The 21,232-nt window shown below is 30.1% G+C and overlaps 10 protein-coding genes and 1 pseudogene across 10 annotated transcripts; 7 read left to right on the plus strand and 4 right to left on the minus strand.

Moving 5' to 3' along the window:
- Nucleotides 1-767: 767 nt before the first annotated feature.
- PWA37_001615 (OSBP family protein) lies at nucleotides 768-2,057 on the plus strand (the record flags this gene model as incomplete). Its single annotated transcript, XM_064858235.1, has 1 exon — nucleotides 768-2,057. The coding sequence occupies one exon, from the start codon at nucleotides 768-770 to the stop codon at nucleotides 2,055-2,057; it is 1,290 nt and encodes a 429-aa protein (XP_064714942.1).
- A 573-nt stretch (nucleotides 2,058-2,630) lies between these two features.
- PWA37_001616 (uncharacterized protein) lies at nucleotides 2,631-3,527 on the plus strand (the record flags this gene model as incomplete). The annotated part of the gene is made up of 1 exon (XM_064858236.1): nucleotides 2,631-3,527. One exon carries the CDS (start codon nucleotides 2,631-2,633, stop codon nucleotides 3,525-3,527), a length of 897 nt encoding a protein of 298 aa, XP_064714943.1.
- A 104-nt stretch (nucleotides 3,528-3,631) lies between these two features.
- On the minus strand, nucleotides 3,632-6,379 carry PXA1 (ATP-binding cassette long-chain fatty acid transporter PXA1; the record flags this gene model as incomplete). The annotated part of the gene is made up of 1 exon (XM_064858237.1): nucleotides 3,632-6,379. One exon carries the CDS (start codon nucleotides 6,377-6,379, stop codon nucleotides 3,632-3,634), a length of 2,748 nt encoding a protein of 915 aa, XP_064714944.1.
- A 1,214-nt stretch (nucleotides 6,380-7,593) lies between these two features.
- Nucleotides 7,594-7,959, plus strand: PWA37_001618 (uncharacterized protein; the record flags this gene model as incomplete). Its single annotated transcript, XM_064858238.1, has 1 exon — nucleotides 7,594-7,959. One exon carries the CDS (start codon nucleotides 7,594-7,596, stop codon nucleotides 7,957-7,959), a length of 366 nt encoding a protein of 121 aa, XP_064714945.1.
- Nucleotides 7,960-8,013: 54 nt separating this feature from the next.
- On the plus strand, nucleotides 8,014-8,334 carry PWA37_001619 (N-acetyltransferase family protein; the record flags this gene model as incomplete). Its single annotated transcript, XM_064858239.1, has 1 exon — nucleotides 8,014-8,334. One exon carries the CDS (start codon nucleotides 8,014-8,016, stop codon nucleotides 8,332-8,334), a length of 321 nt encoding a protein of 106 aa, XP_064714946.1.
- Nucleotides 8,335-9,165: 831 nt separating this feature from the next.
- On the plus strand, nucleotides 9,166-10,840 carry PWA37_001620 (hypothetical protein; annotated as a pseudogene).
- A 532-nt stretch (nucleotides 10,841-11,372) lies between these two features.
- Nucleotides 11,373-12,854, plus strand: MET7 (tetrahydrofolate synthase; the record flags this gene model as incomplete). Its single annotated transcript, XM_064858240.1, has 1 exon — nucleotides 11,373-12,854. The coding sequence occupies one exon, from the start codon at nucleotides 11,373-11,375 to the stop codon at nucleotides 12,852-12,854; it is 1,482 nt and encodes a 493-aa protein (XP_064714947.1).
- Nucleotides 12,855-13,029: 175 nt separating this feature from the next.
- On the minus strand, nucleotides 13,030-14,055 carry SSP2 (Ssp2p; the record flags this gene model as incomplete). The annotated part of the gene is made up of 1 exon (XM_064858241.1): nucleotides 13,030-14,055. One exon carries the CDS (start codon nucleotides 14,053-14,055, stop codon nucleotides 13,030-13,032), a length of 1,026 nt encoding a protein of 341 aa, XP_064714948.1.
- A 575-nt stretch (nucleotides 14,056-14,630) lies between these two features.
- Nucleotides 14,631-16,655, minus strand: PUS7 (pseudouridine synthase PUS7; the record flags this gene model as incomplete). Its single annotated transcript, XM_064858242.1, has 1 exon — nucleotides 14,631-16,655. The coding sequence occupies one exon, from the start codon at nucleotides 16,653-16,655 to the stop codon at nucleotides 14,631-14,633; it is 2,025 nt and encodes a 674-aa protein (XP_064714949.1).
- Nucleotides 16,656-17,101: 446 nt separating this feature from the next.
- ESA1 (NuA4 histone acetyltransferase complex catalytic subunit ESA1) lies at nucleotides 17,102-18,460 on the plus strand (the record flags this gene model as incomplete). Its single annotated transcript, XM_064858243.1, has 1 exon — nucleotides 17,102-18,460. One exon carries the CDS (start codon nucleotides 17,102-17,104, stop codon nucleotides 18,458-18,460), a length of 1,359 nt encoding a protein of 452 aa, XP_064714950.1.
- A 291-nt stretch (nucleotides 18,461-18,751) lies between these two features.
- DGA1 (diacylglycerol O-acyltransferase) lies at nucleotides 18,752-20,164 on the minus strand (the record flags this gene model as incomplete). The annotated part of the gene is made up of 1 exon (XM_064858244.1): nucleotides 18,752-20,164. One exon carries the CDS (start codon nucleotides 20,162-20,164, stop codon nucleotides 18,752-18,754), a length of 1,413 nt encoding a protein of 470 aa, XP_064714951.1.
- Nucleotides 20,165-21,232: the final 1,068 nt, after the last annotated feature.

Below are 21,232 nucleotides of genomic sequence, written 5' to 3' on the forward strand. Positions count from 1 at the left end.
CGAATAATCAAATAAAATGAAAGTCACAACCTTCCAAGAAAACTCCTCTTATCGTATACACTGAGGTTACGACAGTAACTAAACGACAGCCTTGTATTACAGTCCTGTCTTTTGTTTTCTCGTTCCTTAAATCTGTCAAAAAATGGAAACTCCATTCTTGAAAATTTGTTTTTTTTATTTTTATTTCGATTTCTCGAGAATAGCGATGAGCTTTTACTATTGTGTATTGTTTAAGGATGATTAGCAACAGACAGACAGGCATATTACAATATTTGTATATTGCAACGTTGCCCAAAAAAAAAAGAAAAAAGAATACAATTTAAAGGATTATACTAGATAAAGCAAAGTATGTAACTAGTGATTGTTTCAAGTTACTAGGAATTGCGTCAATTTATTTTTCTTCTCCTCCTCATCCTGTGATTATCCCTATCCTTTTTTGTATTAATGATGTATGTGTTTTGTTTTTATGGAGGAATATGATTAGAATTATTTGATACGACTATTTCTCTTGTGAAACGATACCCTATGTTCAATTCTAATATTAGAATGTCTTAAAACATATATAAAGATGTCATAAACAACTGTGATATCTGGAGATGTTAAAATTACTTTGAAGCCACCTTTATATTTAACTACAATCAGTTTGTACCACTTGTACTATTTTCTCATGAATTTCTACCTTTCCTTCAGGGAATTATTAGTAGAAAAACCGTAGATAGACATTATTATAAATATAAATATTTACTACAAGATACTTGCTTAAAAGTATGACAGACTACTCTGAAACAACCTCCTGGACGTCTTTTTTGAAATCTGTATCCTCATTTTCTGGTGATTTATCTGCCTTTACTGCTCCACCTTTTATTCTTTCACCAGTTTCGTTATCAGAATTCTCACAATACTGGGGGACATATCAAGATTTGTTTCTAGCGATTGCCCAAATAAATAAACATAACCACGAAGCTTTTTTCCCTCAGATTAGATCAGTCAAATCACCAAATGTAACAAGAATGTTAGCTGTATTACAATGGTATTTAGCCACTTTGAAATGCCAATATACATCTCGTACCCAAGGAGACCGCTTTGAAAAAAAACCCTTAAATCCGTTTCTTGGAGAATTATTTGTTGGTAAATGGGAAAATGATGGATCAAAAAAGGATGACACTATTTTATTAACAGAGCAAGTATCACATCATCCACCAGTTAATGCCTTTTCTATTTTTAATGAGGATCATAATATTCGCATTCAAGGGTACACTCAAATAAAATCATCCTTTTCAAAGACTCTAAAACTAAATATTAGACAAAACGGTCACGCCATCCTGGAGACTAATGGTCACTCATTTCTCATAACATTACCAGCACTACATTTGGAAGGTATCATTGTTGCAAGACCATATGTAGAATTAGAAGATAGTTCATATATCCAATCATCTGATGGTATGATATGGAAGATTGATTATTCTGGTAAGGGTTATTTTTCAGGTCAAAAAAACTCTTTTAGTGCATACTTATACAAAAATACCGCTGCAATGGAGAAACGTGATAAACCCTTGTTCACAGTAAGTGGACAATGGTCTGGTGTCTCCACAATTACTGATGGCAATAAAGAAGTATTATTTAGTGATGTTTCCAAATATAAACCACATTCGTTACGTGTAAAACCAATATCTGAACAACATTGTTTAGAAAGTCGAAAAGCTTGGGATGATGTTGCTAGAGCTATTGAATTAGGTGATATGAAATTAATTTCACAAACTAAAAGTAAGCTAGAGAATGAACAAAGACAATTAAGGAAAAAGGAAGAAGCGGGAAACACACCTTGGCAGAATAGATGGTTTGAAAAGATCGATATAATCGAGGAGCAGATACAACCTGACTTGAATGGTAATACATATAACAAATTAGTTGCATTATCCAAAATGGCAGGTCTATCAACTAAAAATATCCAAAGCGGTCAAAAGTTAGGGAGTAGAGAACATAGAAAATGTAACACAGCATTACATTGGGCTTTTATTCAAGATAAATGGTTGCAGGAGGAAGATATCAAAGTATAGACCATGATCTATTGTACATATATCCACATTTATATATTTTTACATAATTTATTGTATATTCTATTAGTTATATTTGATCTTATTTGTTGTTTTCCAGACAGCCCAATGTTTTAAGTTACATAACAATTTATTGTAATATTGAAGTTCTTGTTTATTTCGCTTTATATAGTTTATTATAAAGTACATCAAGATGTTATGTATAGTATTATTCAACCACCACTAGGGTGACTAAAGAATCGCGTATTTATATCAGTATTTGTAGTTGATTATTTAGTCCAAAGATATCTGGTAATTCCCCCGCTGTTATTACTGAAATACTTTCAACCGAATGACACAAATACGTTTTAGATAAAATTTTCATGATTTTCTCGTAATACTTTAATAGGTAAGATGCGAGATCAGTTTTGAGCAATATACAGGCAACAAAAATGACCAATAGAAAAATGAATATGAAGAAAATTTAAGCCTGAAAAAATAACAATTTCAAAACCACTTCTTTGATTCTTTTGCCTCACAAAATATCTGACCTCTCATTTAAAAAAAAAAAAATATAAAGAAAAAATAAAGCAAACTATGCCAAGAAATCATTTAATTATTTTACCTTGTCACGGAATCTGGAAAATTGATTCAGCATCGGACGATAACAATTATGGTCAATTATCAGATCAGTGGTATTTAGCACCATTTCAACTTGAAGGTAATGATCACTTAGTCTTTATTAAGCAATCTTTAAAAGCGATCGAAGAACTATTACTTGATTATGAAAACAGTGTTATACTATTTAGCGGTTCTCAAACGAAAATAGATGCCGGTCCAATAAGTGAGGCTCAATCATATTTTCTACTGATGAAAAAATTAGTAAATTTAGCTACTACTAAAGATGGTTTCGAACAGTTGACTTCATTATTTGATATAGAGATCAGGATATTACTAGAAAACATTGTTAAACAACTGGAATCGAATAATATAAGTGTCAACACACTCTTTTCCAATGGATATATAAACACAGAGGAATATGCATTAGATTCTTTTGATAATTTATTATATTCCATACTTCGATTCAAAGAAATTACTCAGTGGTATCCTAAACATATTACTATTATAGGATTTGGTTTTAAAGAATCAAGATTTTTGAATTGTCATGCAAGAGCACTAGATATCCCTAAGGATATTATTCGTTATATTTCATATGAACCTGAACCTTTAAATTATTCACAGGAACAATTGAATAGATATTTTGAGAATTTGATATATATGGAAAAGAAGAATGCTCTTGGTTTGTTTGAAAATGATTGGTATGCAAGGAAAAATAGTTTAACTAAAAAGAAAAATGGCAGAAATCCATATAAAAGGATAGCAAGATATGATGGTCTCAAAATGTTTCATTTTAATGAAACAGAATTGACAGATAGTGAACATTTCAAAAAATATGTTGAGGGTAAAATGCCATGGTCGTATAAAGAATGGTAGGTATATAATAACTGAGCATTATAGAACTATGATTTTGCTTTATCATAATAATTTTTTTTTTGATAAAGTAAATCAATCATATCTATTATCCGAGCAATAAGAACTTATATAACAGTTAATATTTGTTGTAAATGATCTCTTTCTTGTTTCCATTGTTCAACATTATGCAGCTTCTTCTCCAAAACCTCTATTTCATTATCAATGGATGTTATTGCTTCATCTGTACCGAGTGTCTTCAATTCCCATTTACCCTCATTACCAGAAACTTCTAATAGTAAATCGTGGTATTTAATCAGTGAGGGCCTTTGGGAAATAGATATGAAATTAAAACGATACCTTTTTAACATATTAAACAAATAATCCTCCATGTCAACACTTATAGCATTTGTAGCCTCATCCAATATAATAAATTTCGGTTTATGGAACATAATTCTGGCAAAATTCATTCTTTGTTTTTCTCCACCACTTAACACATCTTTCCAATCTGCTACAGTATCTAAGTACTTCCAACCTCTCTCCCTTTTTAAAAGATAATCTAAACGAACCTCCTTTAAAACCCAAACTAATATTCTGTCATTGAAGCCCTTGTCGAAGAAATCATCTGAGGACATAGGATATATGATTTGTTCTCTAAAGGTACCTCCTCTTGAAAAATATGGTTTTTGTGGAATACAAATTAATGATTTTTCATCGGGTCTTGACAGTAGACCATATTTATTATATATGGGCCAAATACCTGCAATGACTCTTGCAATAGAACTCTTCCCACAACTATTAGGACCCAATATTAATAAACTAGAATTGTCTGCGTCGAGGAATGGTAAAGTAATATCGTTCATGGCTACTAAATCTTGAATAGACGGTGCTTTTGATGATACAGGGTCAATATGAGGTGGAATTTGGAAACTTAATTTTTTAATTAATTTTATTCCATGCTTACCTCTTAGTGATGGAATGATAATATCAATATTTTCTAATCTGATACCATTAAAATTATGCTGCACTGTACCTGCAATAATATCTTCTTTTTCATGCTTAATATACTTGAGCAATGAAGTGGTTGTTTCACCATTGTTTACTAATTGTATTAGTTCTTTAGTAGCGCCATAACTGAAATGTTCCGAATGAACTCTATGTAAAGCACATAATAGGGTAAAAATTCTATTGGTATACCCGGTCAATTGAGATATATCCTTTATTGAATGCATTAATCTAGAACCGGCATCAGCTAAAGAAAGCATCAATCTTTTATTGACAATAAAATCTTTCATATTATTTTGTTCATTTGACTTTGTTTTACTTAATGTAAAAGAAGACATTATAATTGGTATAGACGCAAAGATGTAACCTAAACCGGACCAAGTATATTTAAGAATGTAATCTTCAATCATATTATAATTGAATTTTCTCTTACTTACAATCAACATTTTGTCCATTAATGTTTCATATAATTGTTTGATTTTAGCTCTTTCCACTTCTGTGCCTTGATAAAAGGATATTTCCTCACTATTATTTATCATGTTAACATGATAATTATAATAATTACCATCTGCAGCAGAACTCTCACTGGTTAATTTACCCAATGGAGGTGTATAAGACCTTAATACATATCCAGTTATAAAATAGTTGATGAAGATACCGGCTACACCGACTGTGCCCAAATTATCTCTTAAATAAATGGAGAAAAATATCAGATCAATCACAGGTTTAGTAATATTAGCAAACACTGAGCAAGTTGCATCGCAGAATCTTGTTATATCATTGGATATTGAATTGTCGATATTTTTCAAAACAGAACTTGTTGATTTAGAATCGAATAATAACTTATAAAAAGCCAATCTATCATCAAGATACATATCATGGATATATCTTGTCAATTTGACTTTAAAATTAAGACTTAATTTTCGTTGTAGAAATTTTATAGCACTATTAGTATATGAAGCTGGTAAAGCGATTAAGAACCATATTAGTAAATCAATAAGGAATTTTTTACTTTGGCCTGAAATAATATCTCTTACAATTTGACCATCTAACCTTGCGACAAATAAAGATAACCAGGTTCTCATAATTAGAAAAAATATTTGTAAACTTAATAAAAAAGAATTTTTATCAAAGATTGAAGGTATTAAGATTTTAGATATAACGTTAATTTGATTTAAAAATTTCGAATAGAATAAAGAAGATTTTGTCTTTCCTATGTCCACACTTTTAAATATAAATTTATCGTGCTCATAAAGATCATTATTCTTTGGAGGGATATAAATTTTTTTCTTTTTAATACTTTTCTTTTTATCATAGGTAGAAGCATCATTATTGCTGTAATGACTATGAAAAGTAATATCTTTGTTATGTATCATATTTTTTCTGTTATGGTTAGTTTTTATTAATGATTCAAATTCTGATCTTTTTTTATTACTATTACTTTTATTATTATTATTGTTGTTGTTATTGTTATTGTAAGAATAGTCTTCTTTAATATACATTATTCTAGCACCAGTTTTCAAATTCATTTGAGATCTACTTCTTCTAAATAAATTCAAACTTTTATTTCTCATTTGATTCTCTGAAGAATACTTATAAAAATGAATAAATTTAGATATTAAATTAGATCCAACATAAGAAACAGTTGAGATAGATCCAACAACTATAAAAATTATTGAGACTAAAATCAATTGTGCTCTTCTCCTATGTCTTGGATGTGATATCGGCGATTTAATGAGCGTTAACAAATGTTGTAATAGAATCCTAATATATGTTTTACTATTAACATCTCCTATCTTTAAACCAATGCAATTTTGGTGTATTTCAATTAAAATGCTTTTAATTCTTTGTTTTACATTTAGTTCATCCATACTGTTCTTATTCTATTTTTTTTTTATATTAGTAGCCGTTGCTCGATATAAATTTCAAAAAATAATATAAACCTCAAAGATAATGCAGATGGTATATTCTTTCTACCATTTTTAGCAGATGTCTTCTTCTGTTTTCATACTATATATATATATATGTCCTTCTTTTATACCCGACATTGTGTCATTTATTTTCCATTTATGGCAACAACAATAGAAAGGACAAACAAACTCCGAACTTTATATAATAATATATAAACATTCTCTATCGTCATCTTCATCTTATTATATCAATTATAATTGCACAGATAATGTGTTTTCTTATCCTTTATTGTACTATTGTAATATCCCCACCAATGTGTCAGTCCCTGTTCTATTTGTCCATTGTTCTATATGCAACATCAATACTCTTCTCCCCTTTTCTTTTTCTTCTTTTTTGTCTCCCCCCCCCTTTTTTTTTTCTATTTCTCTTAATCATTTATCATTAAGAAAAGAAATGGATGTGACAAATAGTGTAAAGGAAGAAATGAACTCTATAAACAGAGAAGGTAAGATTATGGTGTGGAAGAAGAAGAAGAAGAAGAAGGCAGCATGAGGTTCTTACCTTCAACGAAAGCTAAAAATAAAGTCTTTCTGAATAACTTTAAATCCTTATGCAAAAAGTAAGAAATCATTTTTCACTTCAACCTAATTATCATTTTGTGATAATATTAATATTTTAAGGCCCAAGCATATACACAAGATATAAGTACAATATAGAGTAAATCTATTTATTCCTCAGTTTTTATATTTCAAATTACTTCTAGCATTTAAAAAAAAAATCAAATTCTGTTTCTTATTTTTTTTCCCATGTTCGATTCTTTTTCGAAACCTTTTCTATCAAAAAAATATCGTTATTATTTAACAAATTCTCATTTGAACCATCAATCGAATTTTATTCTATAATGTTCCATTATATTCTTGAATTTTCCTTTTTTTTTCTTTTGTTTTTCTTCAATGTGAGTCATTTGATATATGCAAGATCAATCTTTAAAATTTGTATTTAAATATTGGATCTTACTTTTTACTTTTTTTTTTTTTTATTCTTGTTCGTTTTTCCATCTTCTTTCTAATTCTTTTTAGAAACGAACTAAAATTTAGGATAGTACCAATAATAAAACAGCAACTCAGAAAAGAACATACATTCCAAAACTTAAACTAACTTTTTTTCATAAGTGATGACTATCGACCAAGATCCAATCAAAAAGAATTCACCTGTCAACAAGTATTCTACATCATTATTACATGATGGTCCATCATTTGATAGACCATTAATGGAAACTCTAGACCCAATTCAATTCAAATTAAAAAACAGTGATATTGTTGCCACTGCATTCCCAATCTTTCATTATTCCTGTATTCCAAAAAAATTGTTATCTTTGATGCATGAGGAATTCAATGCAGAGATCGAAAGAGGTGACACGTATCCTCAATTGGATCCTTTGACTCTTGATGAGTTTTGTCATTATTGGGTTCATTCGATGTGTGTTATTCTATTACAAACCGACAATCTTAACATTTTACAAGAAGATGAATCTTGTTAAATTGAAGACTGGAATGAATTGTTTTTGGGTACTTTTTATATTAAACCAAACTATATGCCACGTTGTTCGCATATCTGTAATGCTGGTTTCTTAGTCAATTCTTCTCAAAGAGGAAAAAAGATTGGATACCGGTTAGCCCAGGTTTATTTGAAATGGGCACCCTTACTTGGTTATAAATATTCTGTTTATAACCTTGTCTTTGAGACTAATGTCGGAAGCTGGAAAATATGGGATCACTTCAAGTTCGATAGAATTGGACTCGTTCCCAAGGCAGGTATACTTAAGGGCCACAAAGAACCTGTCAATGCTATCATTTTTGGTAAAGATTTAACTAAGGTGGAACCTGAATTATTTGACGACTTTCAATTGATTTAAAAGGATATATTAATTCTACAAGAAAGGAATGTAATTCGCCTTTTCTGCATTTTTTTTTTTATTTTTAGTTTTAATTTCCAATTCTAATCGTCTACCATTTTTCATAGTTACAGCAGCGTAACACACAGACAGCATTTACTCACATGTTAAACTTTTGTCAAGTTTTATTTATTCTATATACGTTTATATACTAGCATTATCATATAGTAATAATATTCGGCCTGTGTATGTAAAAGAAACATAACAGGATAATAATCTATTTTAATTTAACCTTTTTTTTATATAGTTGTTTGACTTTTAGTCAAGATATCTTTACACTTCTATTTAATCTGGCACCAACCAATCCTTTATGTCACTGTCAATCACCTTTCTCCCCTTTCTAATTTGAGTCTTGTATGACTTCCTTTCTATTTCTCTTTTCTTTTTTTTTTTTTTTTTTTAATTCTTGTGATGCTATGAATTTTCTCTAATGTGAGAAAATGAGTTGAAATAAAATGAAACAAAAAAAACAAAAAACAAAAAACAAAAAATAGAATATAGGCAAGTTCAATTTAACACGGGATAATCTTCACTTCGAGACGTTTTTCTTTTTCTTTTTCTTTTTTTTTTTTTTTTTGTTTATCCCACACGTTGAATCTCCTTCTTTCAATATATGGTATGATAAACATATATTTGTTTGATGCTCAATTCCTTTAAATAAAACTAATGCCATCCCCCATTTTTTGGTCTTTCCTCATTCAATTTGCTTTAACTTTCATTATACTAGCTTATTCAGTTCACCTTTGACAGTACGAGATAAGGAACAATTAAGTACTGTTGCAAGTCTAGGTTATGGGTGTTGCAGATTTAATTAAGAAATTTGAAAATATTGCCAAAGAGACTTCTCAAGAAGTCTCTTCTAGTGCATCTAGATTTGGATTGGCTAAAAAGGAAGTTGAAAAGGAAACAATTGAAAAGGAGGAAAATTCAGATTTAGCGGAAACTCCTCTACAAGAAGAAGAAAAGCAAGAAGACAAGATTGATGAAAAAGTTTCTGTAGAAGAATCATCTGTTGAAAAAAATGACACTTCAACAGAAAATCAAGAGCAAAATCAAGATGTAACCCAAGAAGTTCCAGTTGAAGAAGAGTCAAGACAAGTATCGGAAGATGATGAACAAAAGAAAGAGGAACAATCAGAACAAGTCGAACCTGCTCAACAATCAACTGAAGGTCACAGTCAAATTGAAAGAGAAGAAAAAGAAGAGCAAAATCAAATGGAAGAAAAAGACCAACAACAAGAAAGTGAGAAAAACACTGCTGAATCGACTTCTTCGAAGAATAAAAAGAAGAAGAAGAAAAACAAAAAGAAGAAGAAGAATAACAATAGCAACAATGATAGTGACGTTGCTACGAACAATGTTACAGCTAATGATAATGATGATAACAATAATAGTATTGTGGACAATTTGGAAGTTGTGGAAGATCCTGGACTTAGGCATCTCTAACTACGAGACTGATGAGATAGAAGCCATGACACAAGAGGCTAAAGAAGAAGTTTTTGATGAACTAGCCCATGAAAGGCAACAGAATGAAATAGATGACGTAAAGCAGTCGAAAACTGATAACTCAAGACTAGGCCGTGATGAACCCTTTGAATTTGGGAAGCGTGCTTTAACTGACGAATCAGATGTATGGGATCATAATGCTTGGGATAATGTTGATTGGGGTGAAGAGCAAATTGAAGAAGCCATGAAAAAAATTGAAGAACAAAAATCACATCCTGTATCAGATTTTGATAAAAAATTGTATAACGGCAATCCAGCTAGGTATTGGGATATTTTTTATAAAAATAATAGAGAAAATTTCTTCAAAGATAGAAAATGGTTACAAATTGAATTTCCAATCCTTTACAATTCAACTAGGAAAAATTATGGGCCCGTAACAATATTTGAAATTGGCTGTGGGGCAGGTAATACTTTTTTCCCGATATTAGAGAACAATGAAAATGAAGAATTGACATTGGTTGGTGCAGACTATGCTCCAAAGGCTGTCAATTTAGTTAAGAATTCAGAAAAATTCGATCCAAAGTACGGAACAGTTAGTGTATGGGATTTAGCAAATCCAGATGGAGTATTACCAGATGGAATACAACCACATTCAGTAGATATTGCAGTTATGATTTTTGTTTTTAGTGCATTATCTCCATCTGAATGGGATATTGCTATGGAGAATTTGCGTAAGATCATGAAACCCGGTGGTAAGATATTATTCCGTGAGTATTCATTTGGTGATATGGCACAAATTAGATTCAAGAAGAATAGGTTTATGGAAGATAACTTTTATGTTAGAGGTGATGGTACTAGAGTCTATTTCTTTAAAGAAGAAGAATTAAGAGAAATATTTACCAAGAAGAACTACTTTGTTGAAAATAAAATTGCTGTTGACAGACGTCTTCTTGTTAATAGAAAGAGAAAACTTAAGATGTACCGTTGCTGGATTCAAGCTATTTTTGATGTTCCAAAATAGTGCTATAATTAAATAGTTAGAAAAGCAAGTAAAATTAAAGAAAAAAAAACAAAAAAGATTATCTGCACTGAAAGCATCATTATTGTTGTATATATTACGTTTCTTTGATATATTTATCTACTTATTTATATACCCACACACTTAATATGTATCTTTATTGTGTCTTGATTAGCATTAAATGTAATTTTGTAAAAACACAATAATTATAAGTCATTTAATCTATCTAATTATACCTATATTATATTATGTATTGTTTTTAAGAGTGCCTGTATTGAACTATTTTGTGAAGAACTAATCTTATTCTTTGCATGTAAATTCGTCTTTTTTTTGTTGATTTTGAAAATCTTAAATATACACATAATATTTTTGTAAAAAGCATGACTCAACTATAAAAAACAATAAATAAAAAAAATAGAGTAAATAGTTGAAAACATTTTGATTGAGCTTTATTCAAAGGGCATATTAAATTTTTACGTATAATTTTGGATAGTCATACTATTTTTAATGGCTGAAACTTGTAAAATCATATTAAATGAAATTATCATCTACATTAAAGATGGTTTCTAGAACATACGATGATGCCATAAATGCGTTAAATTCTTTGCAATCGAATTATGCCAATATTATGGCAATTCGTGAAGCTGGAATTAGAAAAAATGAAATGAGTATATTAGAAATGAAGGAATGGGTTAGGAGAATTGGATATACCCCTACTGATTTCAATAAATTAAACGTGGTGCATATTACAGGTACCAAGGGGAAAGGGTCTACGGCTGCATTTACATCATCTATCCTTCAAAAGTATCATGAAAAACTTCCAAAAGTTGGTCTATATACATCACCACATTTAAGAACAGTTAGAGAAAGAATTAGAATAAACGGTGAGCCAATATCTGAGGACAAATTTACAAAGTATTTTTTCGATATTTGGAATCGACTTGATTCAACTAGTTCATCCTTAGAAAAATTTCCACATATGGTACTAGGCAGTAAACCAGGATATTTTAAGTACCTTACCTTATTGTCATTTCATACTTTTATGCAAGAGGGCTGTGATAGCTGTGTATATGAGGTGGGTATTGGGGGTGAATATGATAGCACTAACATTATTGAAAAACCAATATCTTGTGGTGTATCTTTGTTGGGTATTGACCATACATACTTGTTAGGAGATACTATTAATGAAATAGCGTGGAATAAGGGTGGTATTTTTAAAAATGGAATACCAGCTTTTACAGTATGTGATCAACCACCAAAGGGTTTAGAAATTTTAAAGCAAAGGGCATCAGAAAGAAATACAGACTTGAAGGAAGTGCCAGTTTTTGAAGAGTTGAACCATATCCCATTGGGTATTGCTGGTGAATTTCAAAAGTCTAATGCATCTCTTGCTGTCTGTTTAGCTGTACAAACTCTGAAGTCTTTAAACATTATAAATGATAAAGTTCCACTTCATAAAGAATCAAGATTACCGGCTAAAATAATTGAGGGATTGAAAGATACAAATTGGGAAGGCCGTTGCCAAACTATTAAAAAAGGTCGTAATACATGGTATATTGATGGTGCACATACAATAGATAGTATCTCAGCAGCATCTAGATGGTATAGAAGTATTGCTCTGAAATCAAAAAACAAACAAATATTATTATTTAATCAGCAGACTCGTGATGCATCAAAATTATTAGAGAATCTTCGTTATACTCTTGGAGAAGATATAGATTTTGACCTTGCAATATTTTCTACAAATGTGACATGGGAAAGTGGAAGTTATAGTGCAGACTTGGTATCAATGAACACCTCAAAAGAAGAAGTTGAAAATTTGTCAGTGCAACAAGCTTTAGTAAATGAATGGAAAAAACTTACAGGCAGTAACAGGGCAATCGTAACATCTAGTATCGAAACTGCTGTAAAAAAAATTGAGACATTTTCTGAAGAGCCATTGGATATTTATGTAACGGGTTCTCTACATTTAGTTGGAGGTCTTTTAGTTGTTTTTGATAAGACTGCTTCTGTGTAAGTGTGCCTCCTTTTTGAAATGATTAATTGTATTTTACATATATTTTAAACTAAAAACAAAAAATAGAAAACTCATAGTTGAATAAATAAAGAACTATATACATACATATCTACCTATTTATATATAGATATATAGATTCACATAGATTCACATAGATTTAGTTAATATTATATTATTAAAACTCTAAGGACGGTGTATCTGAAACATCTTTTCCAAACCATACCAACCAAACTTTTGAATATTTAAGGAAGAGTGGAGATCCTTCTTTATGGTAAGCTTCAATTGCGTTTATTGAGCTTTGAATATCCATATAAAATATTGAGATACAAAGTTTTCTGGATACCACTGGAACAACACTAATTATTTTACCAAATTTTGAAAAATCGTTAATAATATCACATACATTTAAAGGGTATAAAGGGATATTAAGTTCTTTGCAATGTGAAGATTTTTTTAATTTATCGGAATATTTTTTTAAAACTAATGAACGACTAACTTCTTCACCGTTGTATAATTTGAAATTTGGTATTGATTTTTCAGAATAATGATATAATGACCACTGGGGCTCTAAATGCACTCCATTTATTTTAAAATGAGACCTACAACCATATCTCATGAAAGCTTCTGCACCCATCCTATTCTTAAATTCAATTTGAACTTCCTTTAAAGTCCCTCTCTTATCATTATTGTGAATCACTCTAATTCGTTTTAATGGTCCTCCAACAATTTGAGAAATTATACTTGTTATACCAGTATCATTAGGGATATTTTGAAAACATATTCTAGTATTCAGATCGTTACTACACTCTCTGATAGAGTCATAGGTATTATTAAATATATGATTGAATATTTCCGCTTCCGCATGAATACTACCAGTTTGAGCAATTGCATGTGCATTTAAGTTAAAAACTAGTTTATCTTGGTTTTTTTGATAATTTGGTACATCTTTATCCAAGCATGTAAAATGTTTTATGCTATGAAATGTTGGAAGATCAGTGAGCTTTTTACCTGTCTTTAATTGTGGTTGATCTCTATTATTGAAAGCAGTATTATTCTTGGCAGATCGTAGTAAACCAAATAGCCTTCTGAAAGTTCTCTCCCTTCCAGTAGAATGTATACGGAGGGATTTGTTTGCTTTTGAGCTGGTTAATTGGGTATAAGGATTTTCATTAAAAATATCGACTCTTTGGAAGTTATCCATGCTTATTTAAATTAAGTAACTTTGCTTTTTTTTTGGTTCTCGTTTAAAAAATGTCTTTTTGAACAAAATGAAAAAAAATAGTAATTATGATTTCCCACATATCCAACTGTGCGTCTCTGCTTTTTATATCTTAAGAAAACACTATACATGTTTGTATCAAAATTTTTGACAAGGTTTTTGCTTAAATGCCATTAAATAACATATTATAGCAATAAATTACCATTTATATTATTCTTGCTATTATTTTTTATCATTATTAACAACAATTTTTTAATATTCTTAAAAAAATAAAATTGAACACGCTGAATAACACCTAATAATAGTTTGGTACAATAATCATGAGGAAAATTAGAAATTTTTAGACAATGATTTACAATATTTTGTTTTAACAGTACAATTTTTTTACTACTCACTAATAGAAGATCCATAAAAAATCTATAAAAAAACACTATCAACTAGTGATTAGCTTGTTACTTCTATAAAGTTACTAACAATATACTATACATCATATTTTTCCAGTATAGACATATACATATGCAATCTATAAACTGTCTAAAAAAAATATCAGATTTATATCATATTTTTACATCACACATGTCCCCACGACGTGAAGTTTCTAGTTTCATAAGTTCACGAAGTGCCATTGTAGCATATGCTGATACACCTAATTGAAATTTTAATACAACAGCAGTCTTTTCACCACCTTTATCTGGATTATATCTTTCAAGCTTGGTCTTCATGTATTTTTGACCACTTTCCATAGCTCTAGTATTGTTTAATATCTCCAGATCAGTGTTAACCAACTGTTGAGTGGGCTCGCTATAATGAATAATTTTATATTCCAGTTCCTTTGGCTTTTGAAGCAAATGTCTATAAGAGCCTGCCATTGAAAAATCACGGACTTTTCTTCTCATATCAAATGGATCCATGTTATCTTTTTTCATTAGATCGATATAAGATTGTTTTAATTCTTCATTATTTGGGTACAAGACATCAAAACCTGGTGTAGGTAAGACAACATCATCAATAGAATATTCACCTGAATCGATATCTTCCTGTGTCAAAACCTTAGCACGAATAAACTCAGCTTCTCTTATATCTTCATTAAAATCAACTTCATAATCATCTTCATTCATAATAATCCTAGTATCATTCTTTGTATCGATAACTAGGTCACCAGGGACTAATTTCAAGCCAAACAAGCTAATTCTTTTACTAGCCATAGAATTCCAAACATAACTTTGATAAGCATGAACGTACATGGTTCTTAAGTTTCTTGGAATTTTCATAATAGCACTATAATATGCTGTTGTAGAATAATTACCATTTTCCTCCTTTCTTTGATTTGATAAGAAAAAAAGAATGGCATTTTCTGCAATACACTGTCTTGGCATCTTTTTCAAAGCTGAAGATGCATCCTTTGTTTCTTTCCAAATTTGTCTTGCTTCTTTAGATTTTGGTAAGACATTATCTTGATCAGATAGAATTAATTCAACAGCCCCTTCCCAATTACCAGCAAGAAGTTCTTTACCAACTGTATGTGTAGAAATACTAAAAGTACCAAATCGTTGCATACCAAAATAATTGATAAATCCATTTTTAGTCAATGACTCACAACCTTTTTGAAGGGTTTCTTCCAGAGTTAAATTTGCACCTGAATCAAAAGTGACATCTCTAATTACAATGATAAATTCATTACCACCTAGATCACCTAAACTTAAAATAGAATCCTCATACTTAAAGTTACCCACAACCATGCCTTTTAAAGTCTTATTTAAAGCATTAATTCTGTCAACTCTTAATTTAGATACACACATTCTTTGACAAGTAACCCCTCTCCTATCTTTAGTACCAGCAAACCTCATTAATTTTGTTGGAACTCTTAAAAGTTTACAAATAACATTAACTGCATCCATAGTATCCTTATTTTCTTTATATAGAGTGAAATATAAGAAATCCTTCGATGGTCCATATCCCCAATTTTCAACACCATTCTCATCTTTGGTTTGTTCAATAAGTTCTTCTTTACTTACACGAGAATTCCTGGAGTTTCTAGCAATCTTAAAAGTATTCTGTTCAGTGGTGACAGACTCTAGCTCATTATTAAAAGCCTTACGAAGTAATTGATGAATCTCTGTCCTCACACTTTTATCAGCAAAGGACTTTACAGATTCCATTTTTGTTGCATGACGATAAACATCTTCAATTTTGGCAACATCATCTTCACCAAAAATATCAACCAATTGCTTTCTTAAGTGTGATTCAACAACAAAATTTTGTCTCTTTGAGATTTCTTCATCCTTTTTTGCTTTAATCTCTTCTTTAGATAATTCTTTCTTCTTTGGCATCTTAAAACCTTTATCTGTTAAATGTACAACATCACCATTTTTATTAATTTCGTTAACCATAAAATCAGTATACCTTTGCTTTATCTGTCCTTTAAATCCTGGTAAATCAGAAGATAAAAATAAAGCAATCCCTACATCTTGTTCTGTGATATCTGTCACATCCACTGCGATTGAAGAAACTTTAGATTTTTTGTTATTCGATTCTGCCGCAATTGTTGCCTCTTCAATATGCCTTTTAATTTGTTCAGACATTTTTAAATGTATATGTTTGAGCACTTATACCTATTGTAAACTAATAGTAGGAGGTTACTTAGATAAAGACATCTTATTAAAACTCGTATAGCAGTGATCCGACATGAGATGACTTCCTTTCATTTTATTAAAACATTTCTTGTTTCAGCGATTCCAAAAATTTTCTTCAAAGAAAAGAAAGATATAGAGACACCCAGACACATGCATCAAAATTTGAACGGTGTACACAGAGTGTACTACATACATCTAAAATAAAGTCATTGTGAAACAGCTTAATAAGATGCAGTGAAAAGTCATTTATTATCAAAGAAACGACTACTTATATTGGTATTCCTTTTAAAAAAAACAACAATAGAAACATAAACAGTGCTCGATTACCTTTTTTCCTTCCTTTTTACATACACAAGAACAATTAATTTTAGATAACTTTTATTATAATTAACATTATGATCCCACCTCCTCAAGAGATTACAACCATTCCAAAGAAGATAAAAAGTGTTGATGAATTAATAATTAAATGTCAATGTTGGGTAACAAACAAGGAGGATGGTGAGAGACTAGCAGAAATTTTGTCTATCAATACCAGAAGAGACCCCCCAAGATTCTACGTTCATTATATTAATTACAATAAACGTCTAGACGAATGGATAACAGGTGAAAGAATCAATTTGGATAAAGATATATTGTATCCAGTTCCCAAAGAACCTACTTTAGATAATATAAAAAATAAACGATTAAAGAAGAAGAAACAGACTACTCCAGTTGTGTTAGAAAGTAGTGTTGAATTAAAACATAAAGGATCTGAAGTTTCTGTTTCACCTGAATCTACTGATATAATGGACTTAGATAATTTAAATGTGCAAGGTCTTAAAAATAATAATTTGTCGCATGAAGATGAAATTAAAAAATTAAGAACATCCGGTTCAATGACACAGAACCCTCATGAAGTGGCAAGAGTTAGAAATTTAAATAAAATAATTTTTGGCCAATATGAGATTGAACCTTGGTATTTTTCTCCATATCCTATAGAATTAACTGATGCTGACCAAATATATATAGATGATTTTACTTTGCAATATTTTGCATCCAAGAAACAATATGAAAGATATAGGAAAAAATGTACTTTACGTCATCCACCTGGCAATGAGATCTACCGAGATGATAATATATCATTCTTTGAAATAGATGGTAGAAAACAAAGAACTTGGTGTAGAAATCTATGTCTATTATCAAAATTGTTTTTAGATCATAAAACCTTATATTATGATGTTGACCCATTTTTATTTTATTGTATGACTAAAAGAGATAAATTGGGCCATCATTTAGTAGGATATTTCTCTAAGGAAAAGGAATCTGCTGATGGATATAATCTAGCTTGTATTTTAACATTACCACAATATCAAAGAATGGGGTATGGTAGATTATTAATTGAATTCTCTTACGAATTATCAAAGAAGGAGGGCAAAGTAGGATCACCTGAAAAACCATTATCTGATTTAGGTTTATTATCATACAGAGCATATTGGTCTGATGTATTGATAAAACTACTGGTAGAACATGGTAAAGAAATTACTATAGATGAAATTAGTTCCCTGACATCGATGAACACTACAGATATTCTTCATACTGCTAAGACTTTGAATATTTTAAGGTATTATAAAGGCCAACATATAATATTTTTGAATGATGACATTTTAAAAAGATATGAAATTTTGCAAAAGAAAAAAAGAAATCATATTGATCCAACCAAATTGAAATGGAAAGTACCAGTGTTTACAGCATCACAACTGAGATTTGCCTGGTAATTTAATAAAGTATCAATATAGTTTCTTTTAGTCCTCCCTCATACACCATCCAATTTTTATATTAGTGTTCATTATTATTCAAATCGAGTCTAATTTGCTTTTTGTAAATGTATGAGTCAATGTAATCAAAATCCACTCATTTACACTCTCACTGTACAAGAATATATATTTAAATGTATATGTATATATGTGCATGTATAAATTGAGGTGTTTGTAATAATTAAAACTATATTCTTGAAATAATGTTTTTGTTTCCTTTTTGTTTCTTCCGACTCTTTCCCTGTAGACGTTTCAACCAACTATTTCCAATTCAACGTTCCCACAATCAAATTTATCTCTGTTAGAGTAGTAAATTCTTTTCAATTCATCAACGTAGAGTTTATGGTAATGATCAATTATAGTTTGATTTGGATGATCATATCTTTCTTTGATATATATTGGTTTCCCAACGACAATATCCAAGGGGGTTCTAAATGGAATCAAACCAAAATCATAATTAAACAAGCCCCTAGCGAAGAAAATAGGTATGGTAAAACCTACTTTTTGTTTGACCCAAATCTGAAATTTATTCAAAACAGACCCCTTTTCAGTCTCATAGACTCTAAAACATTTGGTTTCACCAAACCCAAACACGGGAACCAAACTGACATTACCTGTCTGTAAAGCCAATTTAATAAAACCTTTTCTTTTATTTAGAATCAGTTCAATGGAATCAGTAGAGCCTAATAATGACTCTCTAACGCCTCCAACCACAATACATATGGATTGGTTAGTGTCCAGCACCTTCAAAGCATTTTTCTTAGACACAGATGTTATCCCTAGGATCATCAAATAATCTCTATATAATGGACTTTGAAATTGTGTAACGATAGTTAGTAAAGACACAGGGATCCCAGGAAATAGTTTTGACCAACCACAGCCCTCGGTAGCAAAAGTAGCAAAGGCACCAAGAGCACCTATTCCATGAGGATGATAACCGAAGATATAACGAGGCCCCGTAGCGGAGAATCTTTTCTTTGGATCAATAAAAGTGGGAATCAAATTGCAGGATTTATGTAATTTCAGAGGGAAATAGTCGCATAAATAAGTCCATATGGGCAGTGATCTAAACCAGGGGGAATATCTTTTATATATATTACCGTTAGCAGGAGTCCTGTCAAAAACATAATAAATGAAATACGGTATTAGTAAGACCCAAAAAATGGGGAAGGACAGTAAGAAAAGAGTCAGAATAATGAAACCAGGTATTGTAGATATATGGAATGCAATAGCCAAAGTTTGTAATCTTCTTTGAAACGGAGTAGCCGGGGAACAACATGATTCCAGGACTGGTTTATTACATGATACTGAACCTGATGTCTCTTCAGAGATAGAAGTTTCCACTTGATTAGTAGTATCCTTAATTTCTTGAATCATATCATTATCTATTATAATAATCTTTTCATTTGTAACCGAACCATCTATTTGATTATTATTTTGATCGCAATCACTACTAGTAGTATTTATACTACTATTACCACTATTATTATTATTATTATTATTATTATTATTATTATTGTTATTATTTAATGTTGTAGTGTTCGAAATGATAGTATCATTACTACAACTATTACTATTACTATTTTTATTATTTGATTGATCATTTGTTTGACCTCTAAATCTAAGTGGAGAATCTGACTCATTTACTTTATAGTCTAATGCCATATCTCTTTCTAACCCTTATTTACTTATTTATTCACTCACTCACTCACTCACTTATTTACTTACTTACTTATTTATTTATTTATTTTTTCCCTTTATTTATTATTGTCCTTTAAAAATGATAAAAATAACAAATAAACATTACTAAAATCAAACAAATAAAAAAGGAAACTATAAAAAGTAGTCTTATCAACTTATTTTAGTTTATCCTGATTTCCCTTTATTATTAATAATTTATATTTTAGTAATTATATTATTTAACTTTCTTTAAGAAAACTATCCTTTTCTAGGGCCATAAGTGCTTTGACTATACTTAATTCACTTGCTATTAGTAACTGCCATTACTCTTATTATTATTTCTTATTATTGTTATTATTATTTACAGACGTTACTAATTTGACAGTACTGTCAGTTTCGCAAGAAATAAAAAAAGCAAAAAAAAAAACAAAAAGCAAAAAGCAAAAAAAACAAAAAAAGGAGATGGACCTGTACACCCACACATTCCTAAAAGAGAAACTTCCAAGATGTTTTACGCAAATTTTGTGCTTGCTTTATTTTTTTGTTCTATGTAGATTATATTACATCATATTGTAATTGTAATTGTAATTATGATTTTATATGGAGAAAAGAGCCATAGACATAATCTAATTCAAAATATATATATACATATATTTGAACATAAATGTCTGTACATGGTATATCCATTTCGTAGTTTTTAGTAGCTTTTTTTCCTTTCTCTTCCTAATCGGTCGATCGTTCCTTCATTCCTGGAAAAAGATAGATGTTACGATTCTTACAATTTTGATTCGTCAACAGCAAGAGACTAAATACGAAACACGCTCTGAACTTAAATCATATAATTATCCTTGTGTTAATATGAGAATGTTGGATAATTCTTCTTGTTTCACTTCTTCTTTGTTTGTTTGAGTTGCACGAATAATGTACTGGCTGTAGAATCTAAATTGAGGAATACTGTTATTATCTTACTACATCAACATATGAATATACGAACAGAAATATGCATTACATTACTCTACCATAAGACGTTACCACGAAACTTTCTGCCATTTC

The sequence above is a fragment of the Arxiozyma heterogenica genome, assembly GCF_036370985.1.
Source record: "Arxiozyma heterogenica strain weizmannii chromosome Unknown scaffold_17, whole genome shotgun sequence".
In the NCBI taxonomy this organism is placed as follows: domain Eukaryota; kingdom Fungi; phylum Ascomycota; class Saccharomycetes; order Saccharomycetales; family Saccharomycetaceae; genus Arxiozyma; species Arxiozyma heterogenica.